General features: G+C 43.8%; 1 protein-coding gene across 1 annotated transcript; it reads right to left on the minus strand.

Annotated features, from left to right (window-relative positions):
- Positions 1-7,865: 7,865 nt before the first annotated feature.
- LOC108033684 (protein wingless) lies at positions 7,866-17,276 on the minus strand. Its single transcript, XM_017108150.3, has 5 exons — positions 16,743-17,276; positions 14,768-15,018; positions 11,254-11,555; positions 9,653-10,080; positions 7,866-9,274 (listed from the first exon to the last, which is right to left on the minus strand). The coding sequence occupies exons 1-5, from the start codon at positions 16,856-16,858 to the stop codon at positions 8,968-8,970; spliced, it is 1,404 nt and encodes a 467-aa protein (XP_016963639.1). The 5' UTR covers positions 16,859-17,276; the 3' UTR covers positions 7,866-8,967.
- Between the last annotated feature and the right edge of the window lie 702 nt (positions 17,277-17,978).

Genomic DNA, 17,978 nt, shown 5'->3' on the forward strand with positions numbered 1-17,978 from the left:
CTTGTCACTTGAAAGTTATGGTTTCTCTATTAAAGGATGTTTAGGTTTTTTTTTTCAAAACTAATAAAGGACTTGAATTTTTGGTTACTTTCCCAACCCAGATTTTCCCGAGTGCACCTCTTGCTATCCCTTTCCCTCGACCAAGGCGAATGAAGACGTTTCGTGACGATGACTGAGGTCCAGTCTTGTATCTGGCTTCATGCTTATTATTGAACTCAATTTGGCCGGCGCGTGTAATTTGACTTTGCCTTGAATTCGGCATACGGATTCGCTGCGCCTCCAATATTTGCAGAGGCCGGTCCCCAGGATCGGACCTCCAGCGACTGCCTCCCTAGAAAATATGAAAACCAGATCGCAGCACCGCCACTACATAGCTGCATGTCGTCGGCCACTTCCTTCCTCCCAGTCCCAGTCCCAATCCCATCGATCGTCATGTGAGATCGAATAACCAAGCCAACACACAGGCCCACAACATAATTAATAAATACCATCAACATTGATTAACTCAACTAAGCTAATAAAATCATTTGTCATCTGACTGGAGCTCGACTAGTTAGCCTGCCTCCATCTCCACTCCACGGCCGGCCGTCCTGTCCTCCAGCTCCTCCTCCAATATCCCGGCTGTTGCTGCTGCTCCGCCCGTTGGCGAGTACATAAAAATCGCGTGACTAATTTTACAAAATTAAAGCTGCAGCTAAAAAGCAACTGCTGCACTCGAGCACAACGGGCCAACGAGCGTGTAAATAGCGCAAAAATTAATCAGCCTTGTGGGTTGCTAGAAGAGTCGAGGGGAGGTGGATAGATGGAGCAGGTTTTCCCCAAGGCCAGGGAAGAAAGCGTGACACGAAAATGGGTATTCTTTATCTGAAGAAAGGAGTCCCTTTTGGGGTTTATCCATTTTACAGAAGATTTTTTTCTTATATCCATTTTAGAATACATTTCTAGGCATTAGGTAATATTTGAGAAAATAATTTATATAAGAATTCATTATATTTTCTCTTCAAGCTGCTATGTAACATTTTTTATTATTTAAAAAATTTAACATTTTAAACTAATATACTTTTAATCAAATAAAAAATTGTGTATTTTCTAAGGACCCTCTACCTTTGTTATAATGAAAACTTCACGTAAAAAACTAATCACGATATCATCTTTATCCCAGGATCGACGACACAGAGAACACAGAGATGAAAAATCTCGGAGCACGCACTAACAAAGCAACAAATTGAAACTAAATACTTTCAGTGCGAGGCCATGGAAACGGAGATCGAGCCGCAGGATGAGATCCAGATTCGGTTCCAGCCTCGGTCTCCGGCTCCAGGAGCTCTAGCTTAGAGATATGCTTCTTGTCGAGCGCTGTTCGTTCCATTTATTTAACCAGAAATTGTTGCAATCAGTGCGGAGCTGCTTTTAATTGCCTCCCAGGAGAAAGGAGGGAGTATTGTTTGGGGGGAAAGGGGGGCCTAGCAGCTCGAGAATAGCGATAAAGCGATGTCCAAATGCCGAAGATTCCAGCCAAAGACGTTCCATCGGAGACAAGAAGACGACTTCGGTCTCATGCGGAAATCGCCAGCCTCTCCTCTTTTTCCACGGAGACCGAGAGGAAATGCCTTAAATCAATTAGTTGAGCACTAATTGCCCCAATACCTTGTGGCATAGTTTGCCATTTGCTCAGCACCTGTTCGAGGCCCCACTCCTCTCCGTTCGCCCTTCCTTGGTCTCAGCAGAGGAATTCCTGCGGCCTTTTCATTGTTTGTCTGTGCACTGGAAAAAATTCAATCCTTTTGGTATTTTTAGATAATATTATGCGTTTATATCGCTCCATACAAAATACATTTTTAAATAAATAAATATTATTAATAGAAATTGAATATGGTATCTTTAAGGATCGCAATTTTTATTAATACGTATTTAATAAAGCAATAATAATAAATATATATTTTCTCAAATAATAATAAAAATGCATTTAAAATTGTTTCAAAAATGTATAAGAGATAGTCTTCATATGACCCTTTATTTCTTGCCCTGTATAGTTGCATTCGTGTCCCGCTGTCTCTTGTTGTTGTTATCTTTCTCACAATCAAGGTGCACGGAGAAGATGCCGCCAAGTTCAGTCCTCTCCGCGAGTCCAGCAAGTGCAACAAAAAACTGTCTCAAGTGCTGCGACCGAAAGGAAGTCGCGAGATGGATCGTATTTATATATACTGCACACATTTCGATATGCCTGGGTTTCGGTCAAGCCAAGACCTTTTGTTGCTGCAGATATGTGAAACTTCCTGTAGTCAAGTTGTTGTGAGATCGGTTGAGTTGCGCTGAGAGGGTGTGTCTCCGGCGTAAGAGTTCCTTTCATCTTGGGATAATTGGTGGTAAGGATGTCCAGCCCTGCGTTTTATAAGTATTATCAAATCGCACCCACCGAAATGGGGTTCCCATGGGTAAGAGCAACATTTTGATACCCTTTCTATGTGACGAAAGAGTGCCTATAATTTACAAATATATTTTTTTGTTTTATTTAAAGGACAAATTTTACTTTAGTAGTTCTTCAAAAGTATATAGGGTAATAGTCATTTCCAACCCCCCTGAGCTACATTTCACCATTAATTACTGCGATCCTGGCGTCACCAAAGCCATAAGGAACTCGAAATGCCCGAGGGCTTCCTCTTTATTTTTCGGCCAGGGAAGGGCATCCTCAAAAACCAACAACAGGAACAACGCGGCCAACAAAAACATCGAGGGCAGGCAATGAGGAAAAAGAACAACAAACAATAAGCCAAGGCAAAGTTAAACAAAGTTGGCGCACCAACTCACTCTCTTTTTGGGATCTCGGATCGGATCGACTTGGATCGGGTGGGATTGGATGGGATCGGGATCGGGATCGGGCACAAGGGTCAGGCTAAAGGGCCCAGGCAAACAAAGGAGTGCGTTGATGTCGATGAAGACGGCCACAAAAGCGCCCCGATGCGATGATCGCTCCAGTCGGTGGTTCTCCTCCTTACACTTCCTCGACGCGATGCTCAGCTCAGATTTACACTGCTACAAAATGGTATTCCTTGTGGTAATTTAAAATCATTTTTAATCCAAATAAACAATATTAGATATAATATTATGGAGATAAATCTCAATCAACTGCCAATGTAGACTTAAGCAATATTTATCAAGAAATAAAACATAACTTGTTGAAAGTATATACAACTTTTTTAGAACAAATATGAGATTACACTTAAATTTAATTCACATTTTTTTATATTATATCGTTTATGTATTACGCTTCAAAATGTTATTAATAAACATCATAATTGTTTCTAATCCTATTAAATGGTTTATGACGTTATTAGACCTCAGTAATTATACAAATTATGTTATTTCTTATTCTGATATAATAATTTTAAGATATATTTTATAAACAACTACTCATATAAATTTAAAAAATGCCTAAAAGTGTTCAATTGGCAAATGTTTTTTAAAGCAATTTTTAATGTTTCTTAAGCTACTTTCCCTGAGTGCAGAGTCTCGACCTGAATGAGCTCGCAACCGTTGACTGGGAATCGTAGTGGGCACCCAGGCGCACCCCCTGCTCCCTCCCCACCTGACCTTGCTCCTTTGTTCGGGCCTCGTTTCTTATATGTGTAGTGCCCATGTGTGTTTGTGCAAACCTGACGCCCATTCGCGCGCACCTTTGGAATTCGGTGGCCGCGAACGCTGCATAATGGAAGCCAAATGATGGGAAACTTTTTTGTGGCCCCGATCCGGCAGACAGGCAACTCCGAGGGGGCGGTGAGGGGCCAGAAAGGGGCAGAAAAACGAAACTAATTAGGCATAAAGTGCGTGTAATTATAAAATAAATTAAAGTCGAGCACTGACACTCCACATCGCCCGGTGGATCGATTGACCTTTTTGTAACTCAATTACAATCGTCAGATCGCCTTTGCCGAGTTGGCCACCCAGATGGGAAAGGAATGGAGTGCACGCAGAAAAGAGTAGATCGTATTGTCTTTATTATAACATACACATAATTATATAGATATTAATGTTAGCAAAACTCTTTCATTTCATAAAAGTATCCCAAACCTCTTTAAGAATCATTAAATTTTACAATTTTGAAAAACAAAATTTATCAATTTATTATATAAAAATACTTTTTAAGTATGCAGCATATATGGATTACTAATTGGCAATGGAATTAGTTCATTGGGCATGTATACAATTTTGACGGTAATAATAGTTACCTAATATTTATAACCAACCAACATCTACCACAATATTTTCCCGTGCATTGTGAGTCGAAAAGGGTTGTGTGCAGCCCAGTCCCGATGTCCAGAGCAGCTGTCGCGTCTTTAGCCAAAAATGGCAATGTTTACATGCGTGTCGCCTTCGGCCAATGGGACACCCATATCCAATAGCCGCGTCCAGCAGCATCCCAGCCCCATCCCATTCCATAAACGCTTCGCAAACACTTTTTGCGTGCTGTTAATTACATGGTCGGGAGTCTGGTCTAGTCGGTCTCAGAGGGCATTACCAGTTGCCCGTTGCGCCTCTGGTGGTCTCCTCCCGGTGCCTGGGCATTGCTTCCTGGTAGCGACAATCTCAGAACTTGTCGCCCATGTTAACAGGCCGCGGCTCGATGATTGATAGCCATAGGCACTAGGCCAACAACTCAGTCATGGTTAGGGCATGCGAATCAATAGCGGAGAACCGATCGGATACGGGATGAGTTATTGGTACTTGGATTTATTCATTGAGTTGCTAAATATTAAACTAAATATATATTTTTATATTTAAAGAGCTTTAAAACATAAAAAATAAACCTATCTCTAATATACACTACAACAATGGGAGCTATCTAATTATTATCATAGTAAATAAATGAGTTGAAATCCAAATAACACCTCCCCTTAAATACCTTATAGCAGGGTATTCTTGATTTTCATGATTTTTGTGTTCTAAAATATTTTTTCTAATAAATAATTTAAGAAATCGTAATGTGCTCGAAGTAGAAATTCAAAAAGTCAGTACATTTTCTTGCTCGGATCTCCCAAGTCGAGTTGCCTTCTAGGGAGACCTTTGAGACAGACTAGACCTGAACTCGAAACGAAAGCCGCTGGTCTTTCTGTCGTAGGTCACTTACATTTCTTTGCCTAATCCGCCAAATTCTCACGCCTCGCAACAATTGCCACTTAATTAACGCACACACTCTTCGGGGGGCTTGAGTCGAAAATTTTCATTGTGCTGGAAGGGCCAAAAGAGTGAAAAAGCCGCTGATGGAGGGGGTGCAGGGGAAGCTTGAAAGTCTTGTCATGCCAAGAAGTGCGCGTGCCGGGAATGCCAAGTCAATGAGATGCCCCCATCGCGATATATTGCCCATTCCGAGCCGATCTGTTGCAATTTCCAAATCAAACAGCGCGCGAAACGTGTGGCGTCTGCAATTACAACACAAAAGAGGAGCATGGCCCGGTGGCGAGGGCACCGCAGCTGGCGCGGATCGGGGACCGGGGACCGGGGATCGGGGCACTACATGCTCCAAACATGACGAACAACAACTGTCATTGTCACATCCACATCACTGGCCAAACAGTCGACCGTCGAACTCTCATGCGCAATGGCAAACCATCGATCCGCCGATCGGTGATCGGTGATCAACCGGCGGGCGATTGACGACCGAGCGGAGGAAGATGACCGACATGGGGATCCCGATCCGCTTTTTTGTGCCCCTACTTCTTTTCCTCATTTCCTTTCGACCAGGTTCACGATGGGTATGTCATTTTGGTCCAAAAGTTGAAGAAATATTGGTGCTAAACGTTTTAATTGAAGTTTTTCAAGTATGTAATATCAAAATCTAATTTTTAAAAGTTTTGTATAGTTAAAAAATAAATATGTAAAAAAATGATTAAGGAAAAATAATATATAAAAATAGATTTATAAGCCCAAATATTAATTTACTTATTACTTCATGGAATATCATAAAATTGTTTGCTAAAATCATTCGATTCTTGTTACTTATCATTCTTATTATTGTATCATTATTAGATAGCTCTCATTTTTGTAGGGTATTTCATTCTTCGTCCTTTCTAGATCTACTTTCTTTCCATTTTTTTGATTTTGTATGCTGGACGGGCTGTTTATAGTGGACGACGCTGGCGACTTGCAATTCATTAGGCCGCCTGACCATTTTTGGGACGAGCGTGCGCCGCTTTTGGTCTCTCGCCTCGGCGGACGCAACTGCAATAGCCACAATAAGTGCAATAGCAGCAGCGACTGCCAGGCCAACATAATCTTAATCCGCTCGTTAGTTTTATTGATTAGGAGCAGTGTCTCCTCGGACCAGACAGCGACAACGCACCAGGACTACGACTCACCGGAGACAACAATTGTCGCCTCGCGGTGCCAACTAAATAACAACAATGGCACATCACTCTCTAACTAGTCGTACTATGTGCCCCGTGGGGTTAGAAGATGCCCAATAATGCCAGTAGACTGAATACGATGGCAGGGACTGCCCTTGAGCAACACGGAAAGAAATAAGCAAATATTAAAATATTTCCAAATAAAGGTTACTAGAAATTAAACTATTCTGACAAAATAGTCTTTAAATTTAAGGCAACAATTTAGCTTAAATGAAAAAAAGAAGGTTTACTCTTTCAAATTTCATTAAAAAGTATGTTTTCAAGGTTTGAGACTTATATTTAGATATTTAACCTATGTGAGTATGTAAGTAACTTAAGATTAACATGATATTTTTATTTCAGTGCATCGGTGGGGGCATCAGATTGTGAATCATTTGGTGGTCATTGGGAACCTTTTCTCTAGTTGTAAGTGACATAATGGGGCTCTCGAATGAGTTATGGAACATGTAACCCAAATGATGTCAGATGGCAAGGCTGATGTGAAATGATTTGATCGGTAAATGAGCTTAAACGCTAAGCTACGGATTGTCTCCCTTGAACGACCTTTTTAAGCCTAAGCGAACGAACGGATAAAAATCTACTTTAGTACAAGGTCCTTGAAAATCACCGGCTAATCAAACATCTCTGTGGAATCCCGTTTTCTGGGCGAAAAATTGTTTTCCCACCCGTATCAAAAACCGGGGAAAAGGCGAAACAAAACTGTCAGGCACAGTGGACACTTGTAGCACGATCACTTGTTTGTTCTCGTCGTGGCGAGAGTGCGTTTGGCTGGCCAGGGTCCTCAGCTCCATCTTCATCTGCAGATCAGTAGCTGAAATCAGGATCAATGTAAGCCTCATCCAGGCATAGGTTTATCTTGCCCGCCTGCTCTCGTCTAGATCTGTCGGATGTCAGGTTGCATAGTTGGCCCGGCAATTGCATGTCGCGATCGTCCAGCGCCAAAGATCTACCTCAACCTGAAGCTGAAGCTGAAGCCGGGGCCGAAGCTGAGCCTCATCCGCATCCACATCCCCAGTTCCACATCCTCAATCCCGAGTCGCTAAAACTTGAAAGCCACATTCGATGGCTCGCCGCTGACAGCGCGGAATTGTCGTTCGCATTGTCAGCTGGCATGGGCCAGGAGGGGCTGGTCCAGGGGCTTATCCAGCGACTTTTGCCGACGATATACAAAAGATGCAACTGTCGCTGCTTGTTGCAGCAGTTGTTTCTGCTTTCTGTAGCTGCCCAGGCTGACAGTTGCTGCAAGAGCAAAAAATGCGCTTGGGAAACTGCCACTGCCACTGCCGCTGCCGCCGCGAGCTGGCTTAAATCAAATATTGAAATGCCTCAGAGCAGACCGGCGACCCTGACCTCCCATTCCAGCTCCCCGGCTAATTGCCCCACACATGGGCCAAATAATTGCCCCCGGCAGCAGCCCCGAGCAGCCCCACCATGCGAAATAAATTCCACTTTGATTTTATTTTTTGTAATTTTTTTACTCAGTGTCGTTTTCTGTTTTTTATTGATTTGTTTTCGATTGCATTCGCATTTTTCTGCTCGCTTTTCAGTTTCTTGTTTTCCTTCTCATTAATACTTTACAAAATTGAATGTCTATGAGCTAGTATAAATTAATTAAATATTATATTCATATCAAGCTATTTGTGTACTTAGTTTAACTAGCCAGCTAAGTGCATTTAGTTAATTAGTAATACCTACAATGGGGCGATGGGGAGAACGCACAACCGAAGGGCCGGGGGATGATAAATTAAATGCGTTTACAAAAAAAATATTTCGTGTGCAAATTTCATAAATTCCAAGCAACTAAAATCTTTTTCTGTACTTCGTGGGGTTGGTCTGAATTTAACCTAAGAACTAACCATTAATTTAAGCTTATTTATGTACACAAAAGTAATTTTTCGTTTTGGATGACCAGGCTAAGAAGGGAAAACTTAAATGGAATTTACTGTTACCCATTCCAATGGTTTTCCCGCCCATGTAATCGGTTTTCTCAAAGGATTTTCCCGCCCACTTCACATGCGTTTTGGTCCTGGCCAAAGCAGTATGCAAGCAGTCCAAGCAGTGGTCGATAGAGAGAAGGAAGGAGCTGCGCGCTATTTGAATTTTCAGTCTTGTTTTCAATGATTTAAAAAAGATTTTAAGCGACAGAGTGGGGAAAGGGACTCAGCAGAGAGGGGACGCGCTTCGAAGACTTTAAGCTAGTCTAAATTAATTTTAAATACTAACTATCATATAGGGATACAAAATGGGGGCTTTGTAATTTACAAAATATTTTACTGCGATTGGGAGCTGGCTTACGTGACTAAAAACTGGGCAAACACTTGTTGTATTCCTCACTTTTTCTTGAAATCTATTCGTTAATATTCCTTGTGTAATACTGCTAGAAAAGTGAGAGTCAGGGGAGGGGGCTTCAGATGGGCGTTAGTCGTATCTTTAACTAGGCTATAGTCTAGGCTCTTAAGGTGCTAATAACAAAGGCTAAGCGTAGACAAAATACATAACACATACAAAGAATGAAGGGAGGGGGCATTACTGTGGAGGACGGTGGCTTTCAGGGCGGTCGGCGTCCTTAGAGACACGTGTAGATGACCTTCTTGGTCCGACACAGCTTGCACTTGACCTCGCAGCACCAGTGGAAGGTGCAGGCGCAGCGCTCCACCACGACGACCTCGTCCCGCCGATAGCCACGCCCACAGCACATCAGCCCACAGCCGTCCACACCCAGCGAGGTCTCATTGCACTGGCGCCCGTGGGTGCCCAGGATGCCGTGTCTCAGGTTCTTCTCGCAGAAGCTGGGCGAGGGCTCCAGGTAAACGAGGTCCTTGGAGCCTGGCGGCTTATGCTCGGGATTGTGTGGGTTCAGTTGGAAGTGGTATCTGTGGAGGAGAATAGGAAAATAATAAATGGTTAATAAGGTTCCATTAAAAGTTATAATATATATATTATTTTTTAGACATATTATGATAAAAAAAATATTATGCTGAATTTACGTTAAGAATAAAAATACTTCATATATTTTTGTTAAATTTGTACGGCTGCCTCTTTGTTTGATGTTTTTTATTATAAGGATTGGATTTTAAAATTCTTAATAATCATTAAAAAATGGAAGTACAAAAATGTAACAGTTAGAACTTAATATAACCATTTAAACAAATAATAATAAAAAATATCGGTAATGCAAAATGTAAATATGATTTCAGTCTCTATAAAACTTCTTAAACTATTTTTTTAAGTTATATCCTTTTGATCCTTACCTATTGTGCTTGCGGCCCTGGCGACGTCCATTGCGTCCGCCCCGTTGGCCAGCCTGCGGCAAACTGTTGGGCGACGGCATGTTCGGATGGTGGATCTTGCTGATCGGGTGACTGTTCTCCAGCAGGATGTCCGGCATGTGGTCGTTCAGCATGCGCTCCTCCTCCTCGCCATAGACCACCGACTGGGGGATGATCAGGCCGTTGGAGCTCGAGGAGCTGGAGCCAGCCGCATTGGGGCTCACCCCGGCCAGGGCGTTGGAGGCCCGGAGACTGTTGGTCACCTGCACGCGGGTGGCTCCGTCGAAGCGGGCCTTGAGATTGTCGCCAACCACACGGAAGTTGGCCAGTCGCATCCAGCAGGTCTTCACTGTACACGAGCCGGACATGCCGTGGCACTTGCACTCCTGTCGCATCTCCGCCTGGACGTGCTGCAGATCGAAAAAGAGCGGGCAGAGATTGTTCATTAGTATGACTTTATTAGGCTCTTCTCTTCTTGCGAATCGACTCGCAATATGTTTTTCACTTAATTATTTTGCTGTTTTTTTGCCTGGCTCGGTTGGGTTGTTTTTGCCGGCTGGCTGGGAGATTGGCGGCCCGCCTGCCACGTTGTTGCAGTTATTAAAAATCAATAAATGTTGTTGCAACTTGCTGTGCGCTTGTTGCATGTCCCCCCCAATGTTGCCGGTTGTAATTGTTGTGCGCGGACCAAAAGTAAGAAATCAACGCAGTTGGGGGGCCTTCGGTTAGTTCGGTTAGCAGTTGCAGTCGCAGCAGCAGCGGCCGATGATCATCATCATGCTGATCGCAATGATTATGGAGCTGCGGCCCATAACAAGTAATAAAATAATAACACAGACGGTGGGCCCTGCTCCCCAAAGACGGAGGATGGAGGACTAGGATCCCCGGATCCGGGATCGGTCGGCTCTAGCTGCATACTGGATGCTGGTCGTTGGATATTGGACGTTGGCGCAGTGTGCTACTTTCTACGCCCCACTAAAACGGACAGCGGGAGTGGCGGTGCACAGTGGTGCGCTTACTATAGTACTTTGTATGGGTAAAATCACTACAGATTAAGGTTTAAAGACAGGAAACGGTGTATTAAAAAGGAATACGTATGTTACTAAGGCGCATTCACCAACCAAAGTTTAGGATCATATAGTATTTTCTTTACGATACTTCTTCTAAACTCTCACCACTGTGCAGCTGCCCCCAAAACTAGAGTCCTACGATTTTCTTGCTTGTGGAGGGGAACTGGAAGCTGTCAACGAGTTAATATACGAGCGACACAAGCGCAAACGAGTGCAGAAATCCCCCCACATTCTCCGTAGAAAGAGACGGCTGGAGAGGGAGCGAAAGAGAGGGGGCTTATCTCGACCAGCTAGGCCAATTGGCGTTCGGCTCCAATTAATTGGGGGGACGGAAATTGTCGTCGCTGGTTTTTATTAGCACTGCAATCGTAAATCCCCCAGCCAGGCTTAAACCGAACATTAGGACTACTTATTACGAGTTACACAGAGGGAAAATGTTTTGAAATCAGATCAGATTACCCCGATTTTCCTAACATATTTCCAGTGCATTCTTCGTTGGCTATCTGAACTTACCGCTCGTCCCGCCTCGTTGTTGTGCAGATTCATCTTCTCGCGCAGATTGCGACCCCTCTCGCCGGTATCGACGAACTCCCGGGAGAACTTGAATCCGAATCCGATGTTGTCGGAGCAGCCGCCCCACTCCCAGTCCCGCACGCCGGCCACACTGCCCGCCTGGTGGTTGGCTTGAGGGGATCGCGACTGGTGGCTATAGTCGCAGGTGCAGGACTCGATGCTCCCTTCGCTGCAGGCCCTGGCGATCGAGTGGGTCACCGCCGCACTGGTGATCGCGTAGATGAAGCTCGTCTCTCGGCAGCCTAAAATTAAGAAAATACATTATAGGTTTAGTTTTCATAGTAAACATTTTTAAAACTATTTAATATATTATATTCCTAAAAGCAACATAAAAAATATTTAAAGAAATCCCTCCATAATCGCCATCAACATGCTTTTATTCTCTGTGCAGTCATTATTTTCGCCTTCTGGGTGTTCCACTTGGCACCGCAGACCAATACCGCGACCAAGACAAGATCTCAATCTTGGCCAAGTGAAGTGATGCCCGGAGACGTCGTGGGCAAGAGTTGAAATTTTCGTTATGAGTAATGGCACTTGTCTTCCAAAGCCTGGTCAATTATGACACTTCAAGTTATCAATGCCACGCTGCCACGGCGGCAAGGAGATGGAGCGCGCACCAAAACCTGACACAGATTAAACGCTCAACTATAAATTCCAACTTAACACTTTGGGCCCATCTCTGCACAATCCATTCGAGTGGACAGTTTCCCCCTTGTGCGCATTACTTTTATATTTCATTTTCATCTTTATTTTTAGTAACTGCCTCCGTTTGCAGCCGTTTCTGGTTCTGTTTCGGTTTCTGTTCTGAGAGCGAGACCATCACAGATAAAGAACAATGAAAATTGAATTTACATGTTGCAGATAATTTTTCAAGTGGTTTCGCCTCGGTTCATAGCTCAAGATATGATATATAGGGATGGTCTCGGCGGTCAGGTAGCTGAAAATTCTCGAGAGGACCATGTCAACCTTGTTCGGAATTTCCAGTTGCTTTTCGAAGAGTGTAAAGTACTTAAGGCACACGAGCTCCTATGTAGAACTTCTATCCTAATTTAATTAAGATTTTAAAGATTTTAATGTTTTAGAACATTTTCAAAGGAGTAAGCCACTAGTATTTGGAATCCCAGAGATACTCAGTAATTTATTTTCGTTCGGGTGTTGACTGATGTATCTGTGATTGACTAGTCAGCACTTGACGATTGACATATTCTCGCGCTCTCCATATCACCCAAGACAACTTCCGCTTGGTGTTAAAATTTTCGCCGCTTTTGATTTCGATTTCCTGGAATTCGACCACGAAATAATTTGTTTCACTTTTTTTTTGACGAAACTACGGCAGAGTGAGCCTTCAATTCCCGGTTAATGTTTGTTTGTTTGTTGTTGGTGGTTTCGGTTTTCCTTAAATAATTTCACGTTTGTAACGAAATTTAAGGCGCACACAGGTAAATTGTGTGTAAATATGTGCAAGATGTTTGGGCCGCGATAAAGCGGCGGCGCATGCGCAAACGGTTCGGGAATCGCCGGGGCGGGGGTGCGAGGAGGGGTTGGCATCGGGGGCGGGGGCGGTGGATCAGAGGCGTGACACAGTCATTGGTGACTTTGTTATTGTTTTTTCTTCTCTTTTCTGGTGATTAGCTTAGCAAGAATTCGCGTTACCTTTTGGAAGCGAAATGTTGTTTGCATTTCGTACTCTCCATTTGTGGTTTCTTGTGTAAATAGCGAACAAAAGATAATAAATGCGATATGTGGAATAAAAAGCGGGGCTGGTGCACCCTGAGCAATTAGGCAAAGAAAGGGTGTGGCCAAAATGGAGCAACCAAAAAATAAATTTCCGCATGTAATGCGATACGTTTCTGTTCTTTCTGTTTTATATAATTGCCAAAACGGATTTCCGTTGTGAGTGGGCGTGTCTCGAGCTGATTGAAATTGAGAGCAGGCTGAAAATCAGAAGCAGGATCCCCGGGCTGATCCTCAGCCCTGGATGGAAAAAAGGGAGTTAAGCTGCTTAGTGACAGCAGCGTAAGCAGTTCTCGGAATAGTTTAGACCTCTTGATATAAACCCACAGGGATATGTTGCTATACACAGGGACATTGGGACACCCGGGGCGGCTTCGTCACGAACCCATGATTGCCAAAAAAAAAGAAGCCTCTACGAGGAACCCAACGAGAATTCACTAATAGAGACGGCCTGTTAAAGCGTGTGGCGTGGCAAATTGACAAGGTGTCACCAATTAGAAAACAAGTTAGGCCAGCCCTAGGACTTAAAAACGAAATAAAGACGGAGCCCGGACCAGACAGGAGTTTCTGTGTGCCCCGCTGGCAGGGCTCTTTTTTCTAGAGTCTAGTTTGAAAGTCACTGGGATCCGTTACGAGCCCGAACCCCAAGTGTTAATGGTGCGCTCTAGGTGTTAATTAGGGCCAAGGGCACGGCCCGGCAAATACATTAAAAATTTGATTGTGGAAAGCGATGAAAGTGCTGCGATAAAAAGCTGTCACCAGGGCAATAATTTCCCTTTTCTTTTTAAGTAATCCATAAAATGTCGAGAGCTCATAAAAAGGATGTTGGCGGAGAGTCAAAATAGCTTGATAAGGTCAAGAGCCTGGCTATAAAAGTCAGCTGCCGTTGACAGACGGACGCAAAGGGAATCGAAGTATCGAAGCCACGCGACGCTTGCCACGCCCTCTATGTATCAGGTAGTTTCAGGATCTTTTCAAGAAACAGGACAAAACGGTAGCTAATAAAACGGCAGGCGAGGGCGGGAGTCGCATGGATTTCCAGCTAAAAACGCGGCAGGACAAAAACTGCGCATGCGCGACTTTTGTTTACATTGATATAGGAGAAAAGTAGCCAGTCCTCCTGGGATTTGGCCGGCGCAGCGGGCGAACTAAACTCCCAGAAGACAAGCCAGTTTGATTGATTTGAATGACTGGATGACGGAGTGAGTGAGTGACACTCAGTGGTGCCAGCGGTGCTGCCAACTTGTGCTCATTAGCATAAACACGCTGAAACCGAAACGCAAGTGGAGCAAGTGCAGCGAGCACAGAGAGAACTCTTTGTTCCCCCGATCGTCCAGGGGAAAGTGGCCCCTGCGAAAGGGTAGTCAACCCATATATATAAAATATACATATTACCAAGTGCCTCAGATCGTATTACAATAACAAACAAGCATATATGAGCCAGAGGTCCAGGGGAGTGACATTTCTTCACATAAATAAGGAGCCAGTCGAAGGGAAAACTGGATTCGAGTTGGGTTGCGCAAGCGATTTGTGTGGCAGCCTCGTTTTCTAGTAGCAAAGCCGAGGGCGTTGACAACAATAGATCTGTAGATCATATTTCCCAGGGTAAGAGGAGTCTTAAGTGAGTTGCAAGGACCGGGCGGAGTTTAATTTCCTAAGGAATTACATTTTCCGGCTTGATATACCTATTTCCAATTTGAAAGTACTGCAAGAAACTCACCTCGATCAACGATCTTGCCGAATAGGTTCTTGCCCCTCGAGAAGTTTCTCGTCGAGCAGTTCCAGCGACGATTCCTGAACTGGTGCTGGCACTCGCTTATGGCCAGATTGGCGCCCTTCACCAAGGCTCCCAAGACTCCGGGGTTGTCCCTGACCAGGCGTCGTTGTTTTCTCCTCAACGTGGAGTGGATGGCCGGATCCATGTACATAATGGGCGTTATATTATTGGGTTCGCCGACCTTGGCAATGCCCCTGAAAGAAAACGAACCAGAAAACCGAAAGTTAATAGAGCAATCTTTGGAGAGAGGTTGTCACAACTATTAAATGCTTGGCTGAGTTTTGCGCCTAATTATGAGAACCAGAATGAGGGGACCGAGGATTTTCACCAGCTGAAACAATTTTTGGTTTTTTTTTTTGTCATATTTTCCCGGGGCCTATGTGTCTTTCCACTTGACTTGAGAGCGAGCTGTTTTTCTTTGGTTTTTCATTTTGCGGCTTTTCGGTGTTTTTCTGTTTCGAGCATTTGTTGTTTCTGGGCGGTATACGTCAATTGCCGGCGTTACTCAAGCATAAACCACACACAAACGAATATATCCAGTATTAGGAACACTCACATGGAGACGGACAAATATTTGCAGACACCTGTCGGCTAACGCTTTGCTCCTCTATGACCTGTCATAATTTATTTTCTTGTCTCAATTGTTGATCTTTATAATACTTATTCCACGCTTCATTAGCCGCAACACATATGGGCGCTTATATATATTTATTTATGCACATAACAAACAATAAGCAAACACAAATAAATGTTTATTGACAGGCCGCGGAGAATGCAAATTAATTGCCAATTCAATTGAATGCTGATTGCGGTGGGAACAAAACGTTGCGCAATGCAACGAAAATTAATAAAAGTACGTAAATAAAACAAAAACTTGATCGAAAGTGTAACATCTGCGGGGATGCGGGGGGCAGTGATCGCCAATCGACTTCGATTCCCAGGCGGATTAAATCGATGCCCCAAACTGAGATTTATGCGACGGCAATCCGCAGTCGCAGCCGCAATTTGTGTCAATGTGTTTGCTTGTGTGTTTTATTTTTTGTTGTGAATTTGTGTTGATTTTTTATTGTAGAGGCCGAAATTTATGCCGTTATAAAAAGTTATTAGGGCTTAGCTGAACTTTTGCACATGATAAAAGTCAAACAAACAACTCATCAAAGCCAGAGAATTTCTGGGAGCTGGGTAAAAATAGCAAGAAATAACATATAGTGGTCAAATATTTGAATTGAAACATAAATGATTGATGTTAAGCAATAAACACTAATATATTAAAAATATAAAAAAATTGTATATTTGAAGTGTTTTATTTTTGCCTAATGACAGTTCACACTACCTCAAAATTTTGTACGCTTTTCAAGATTATTTGTTAAATTTTTCTTTATATCTTTTTTTCCTGAAGCCAAACGAAAGACTTAGGCAACGAACTTGGTTTGGCTGCTGCAACTCTGCGGTAGATCGGAAAGTCTCGACTGCCTTATCGCGGCCCCTCTCCGGGTCTCTGTATAACCCCTCTGCCATTCACCCAAAACCCCATTCATATCTTAAACTGTGTCACACACACACAAAGCTAAGATCCCCAGTAAAAGTTGAATGCGCGCTTAGAATTTTTAATTGCTTTCATCAGGCGAGGCGAAGATGCCGAAGCTTCATTTTATTTTTTAGTGTGTGTGCATTTTGTGGCTTCCGCATTTGGTGCGTGACGCACAAGACCTTTAGGATTTTGGTTTTTTTTTTTTTACTTTTGTTTGCTGCTGTGGGAAATGTTTCCCGAAACTTTGGGCGCGTGCCTTGTTGTTGGTCTGTGACTTCTGTCTGGGGGCTTCAGTTTTGTGCACCCGGCTGCTGTTTGCTATTTGCTGTTTTTTTGTCGCCCGCCCGCTAATTGCCCAATTTAATGGAAAATATTCGACGGACTTACCACCACATGGAGCCCCGGCCCCTGCCGGATTTCTGTTTGCCCTCGACCTGGCTCAAACCGCTGCCGCTGCTGCACAGGGCCATCAGGCAGATCACGAAGATGTAGCTGATATCCATTTTAGCTGGCTGTTTAACTTTTTGGCTGCTCGACTAACACACACACTCACTGAACACACTGGGCAATATTTTTCCCTTCGAGTTGTTGTTTGTTTGCGAATGCTTGGGCTGTATTGATTTTATCGAGCAATTTCGCGTTCAATTAGCGCACTATAAATGAGGCATAATCATCATTAGCATGCGCATGCCGACATTACTGCTCATATTTGTGCGATTAACTCCGATGGATCGATCACACGGATCACACGGCAATCATGGGACACAACAAGAACTTGTGAGTTTTCCCCGCCGAGATACTTGTATCTTAAGAACACTCTCTCGCCCCGGCTGCTGTGGCTGGGTGGTAGTTATGGATCGGTGGATCGGTGGATCGGCAGATCGCGGCGATTCGAGCGGAGGAGTGAAGATTGTTGCCCGGTTCAGTGCCAACGCTTAACTGAAACAAACGGTGCGTTCTTTCGTCCGACTCTGCGTTTGTCAGCAGCGACCCGAGGTCCCCGATGCGATCGCCTCGTCGGGCTTCGGTTCACACCCGATCGCCGTCGCCCCGGCTGGTGTGTGTGTGCGAGTGGGGCGGAGCTAGCCGCCGCCTGCCGTTCGCTTGCGTGCGAAGGAGCAGCACCGCTATAGGGGCGCAGCGTTCATTCTTGCTTCTCTCTGTCTTCGTGCCCGCACCGTATGTGTTGCGCTTGTGCATGTGTGTGCCGTACATAGAGAGCGTCGCCCAATAAGAAATGGCGGAAATGGAAAACTCGGCCCGGCATTTTCGGTGTAATCGATTGTGTTGCCGGATTATTTGCGCAATCTCGTGAAATTTCGTCATAGCCGCGACTGCACTTAATTATATTTATTTGTCGCAATTTTTTCGCCTATTTTTGTGCGGCATTTATGGGATTGGTTTTCATGGGGGTTTCGCTACGCTTACTGTGCGGTTAATAAAGGGTTTGAACTATTATTTTCGGTAGTTGGGGAAGGTTTTTAACCTTTGTTCGCGGTTTTATTGCTGTTAGAGCAATTTGAAGTAAGAAAAAAGTTATTTCTAACTTTTAGTTTTGGTTTAGCTTTATACAAATTTAAAAATGCCTCTTGTATTTTTTCAATTACATTTTAAATATATACA

This window comes from Drosophila biarmipes, chromosome 2L, assembly GCF_025231255.1.
Source record: "Drosophila biarmipes strain raj3 chromosome 2L, RU_DBia_V1.1, whole genome shotgun sequence".
In the NCBI taxonomy this organism is placed as follows: Eukaryota; Metazoa; Arthropoda; class Insecta; order Diptera; family Drosophilidae; genus Drosophila; species Drosophila biarmipes.

Excerpts from the sequence above, each read along its gene's own strand:
- LOC108033684 (XM_017108150.3), bottom strand. The coding sequence starts at position 16,858 with ATGGATATCAGCTACATCTTCGTGATCTGCCTGATGGCCCTGTGCAGC. Across the intron at positions 15,019-16,742 it reads GGCCGGGGCTCCATGTGGTG|GGGCATTGCCAAGGTCGGCG; the intron begins GTAAGTCCGTCG and ends GTTTTCTTTCAG. Across the intron at positions 11,556-14,767 it reads CGGCAAGATCGTTGATCGAG|GCTGCCGAGAGACGAGCTTC; the intron begins GTGAGTTTCTTG and ends TCTTAATTTTAG.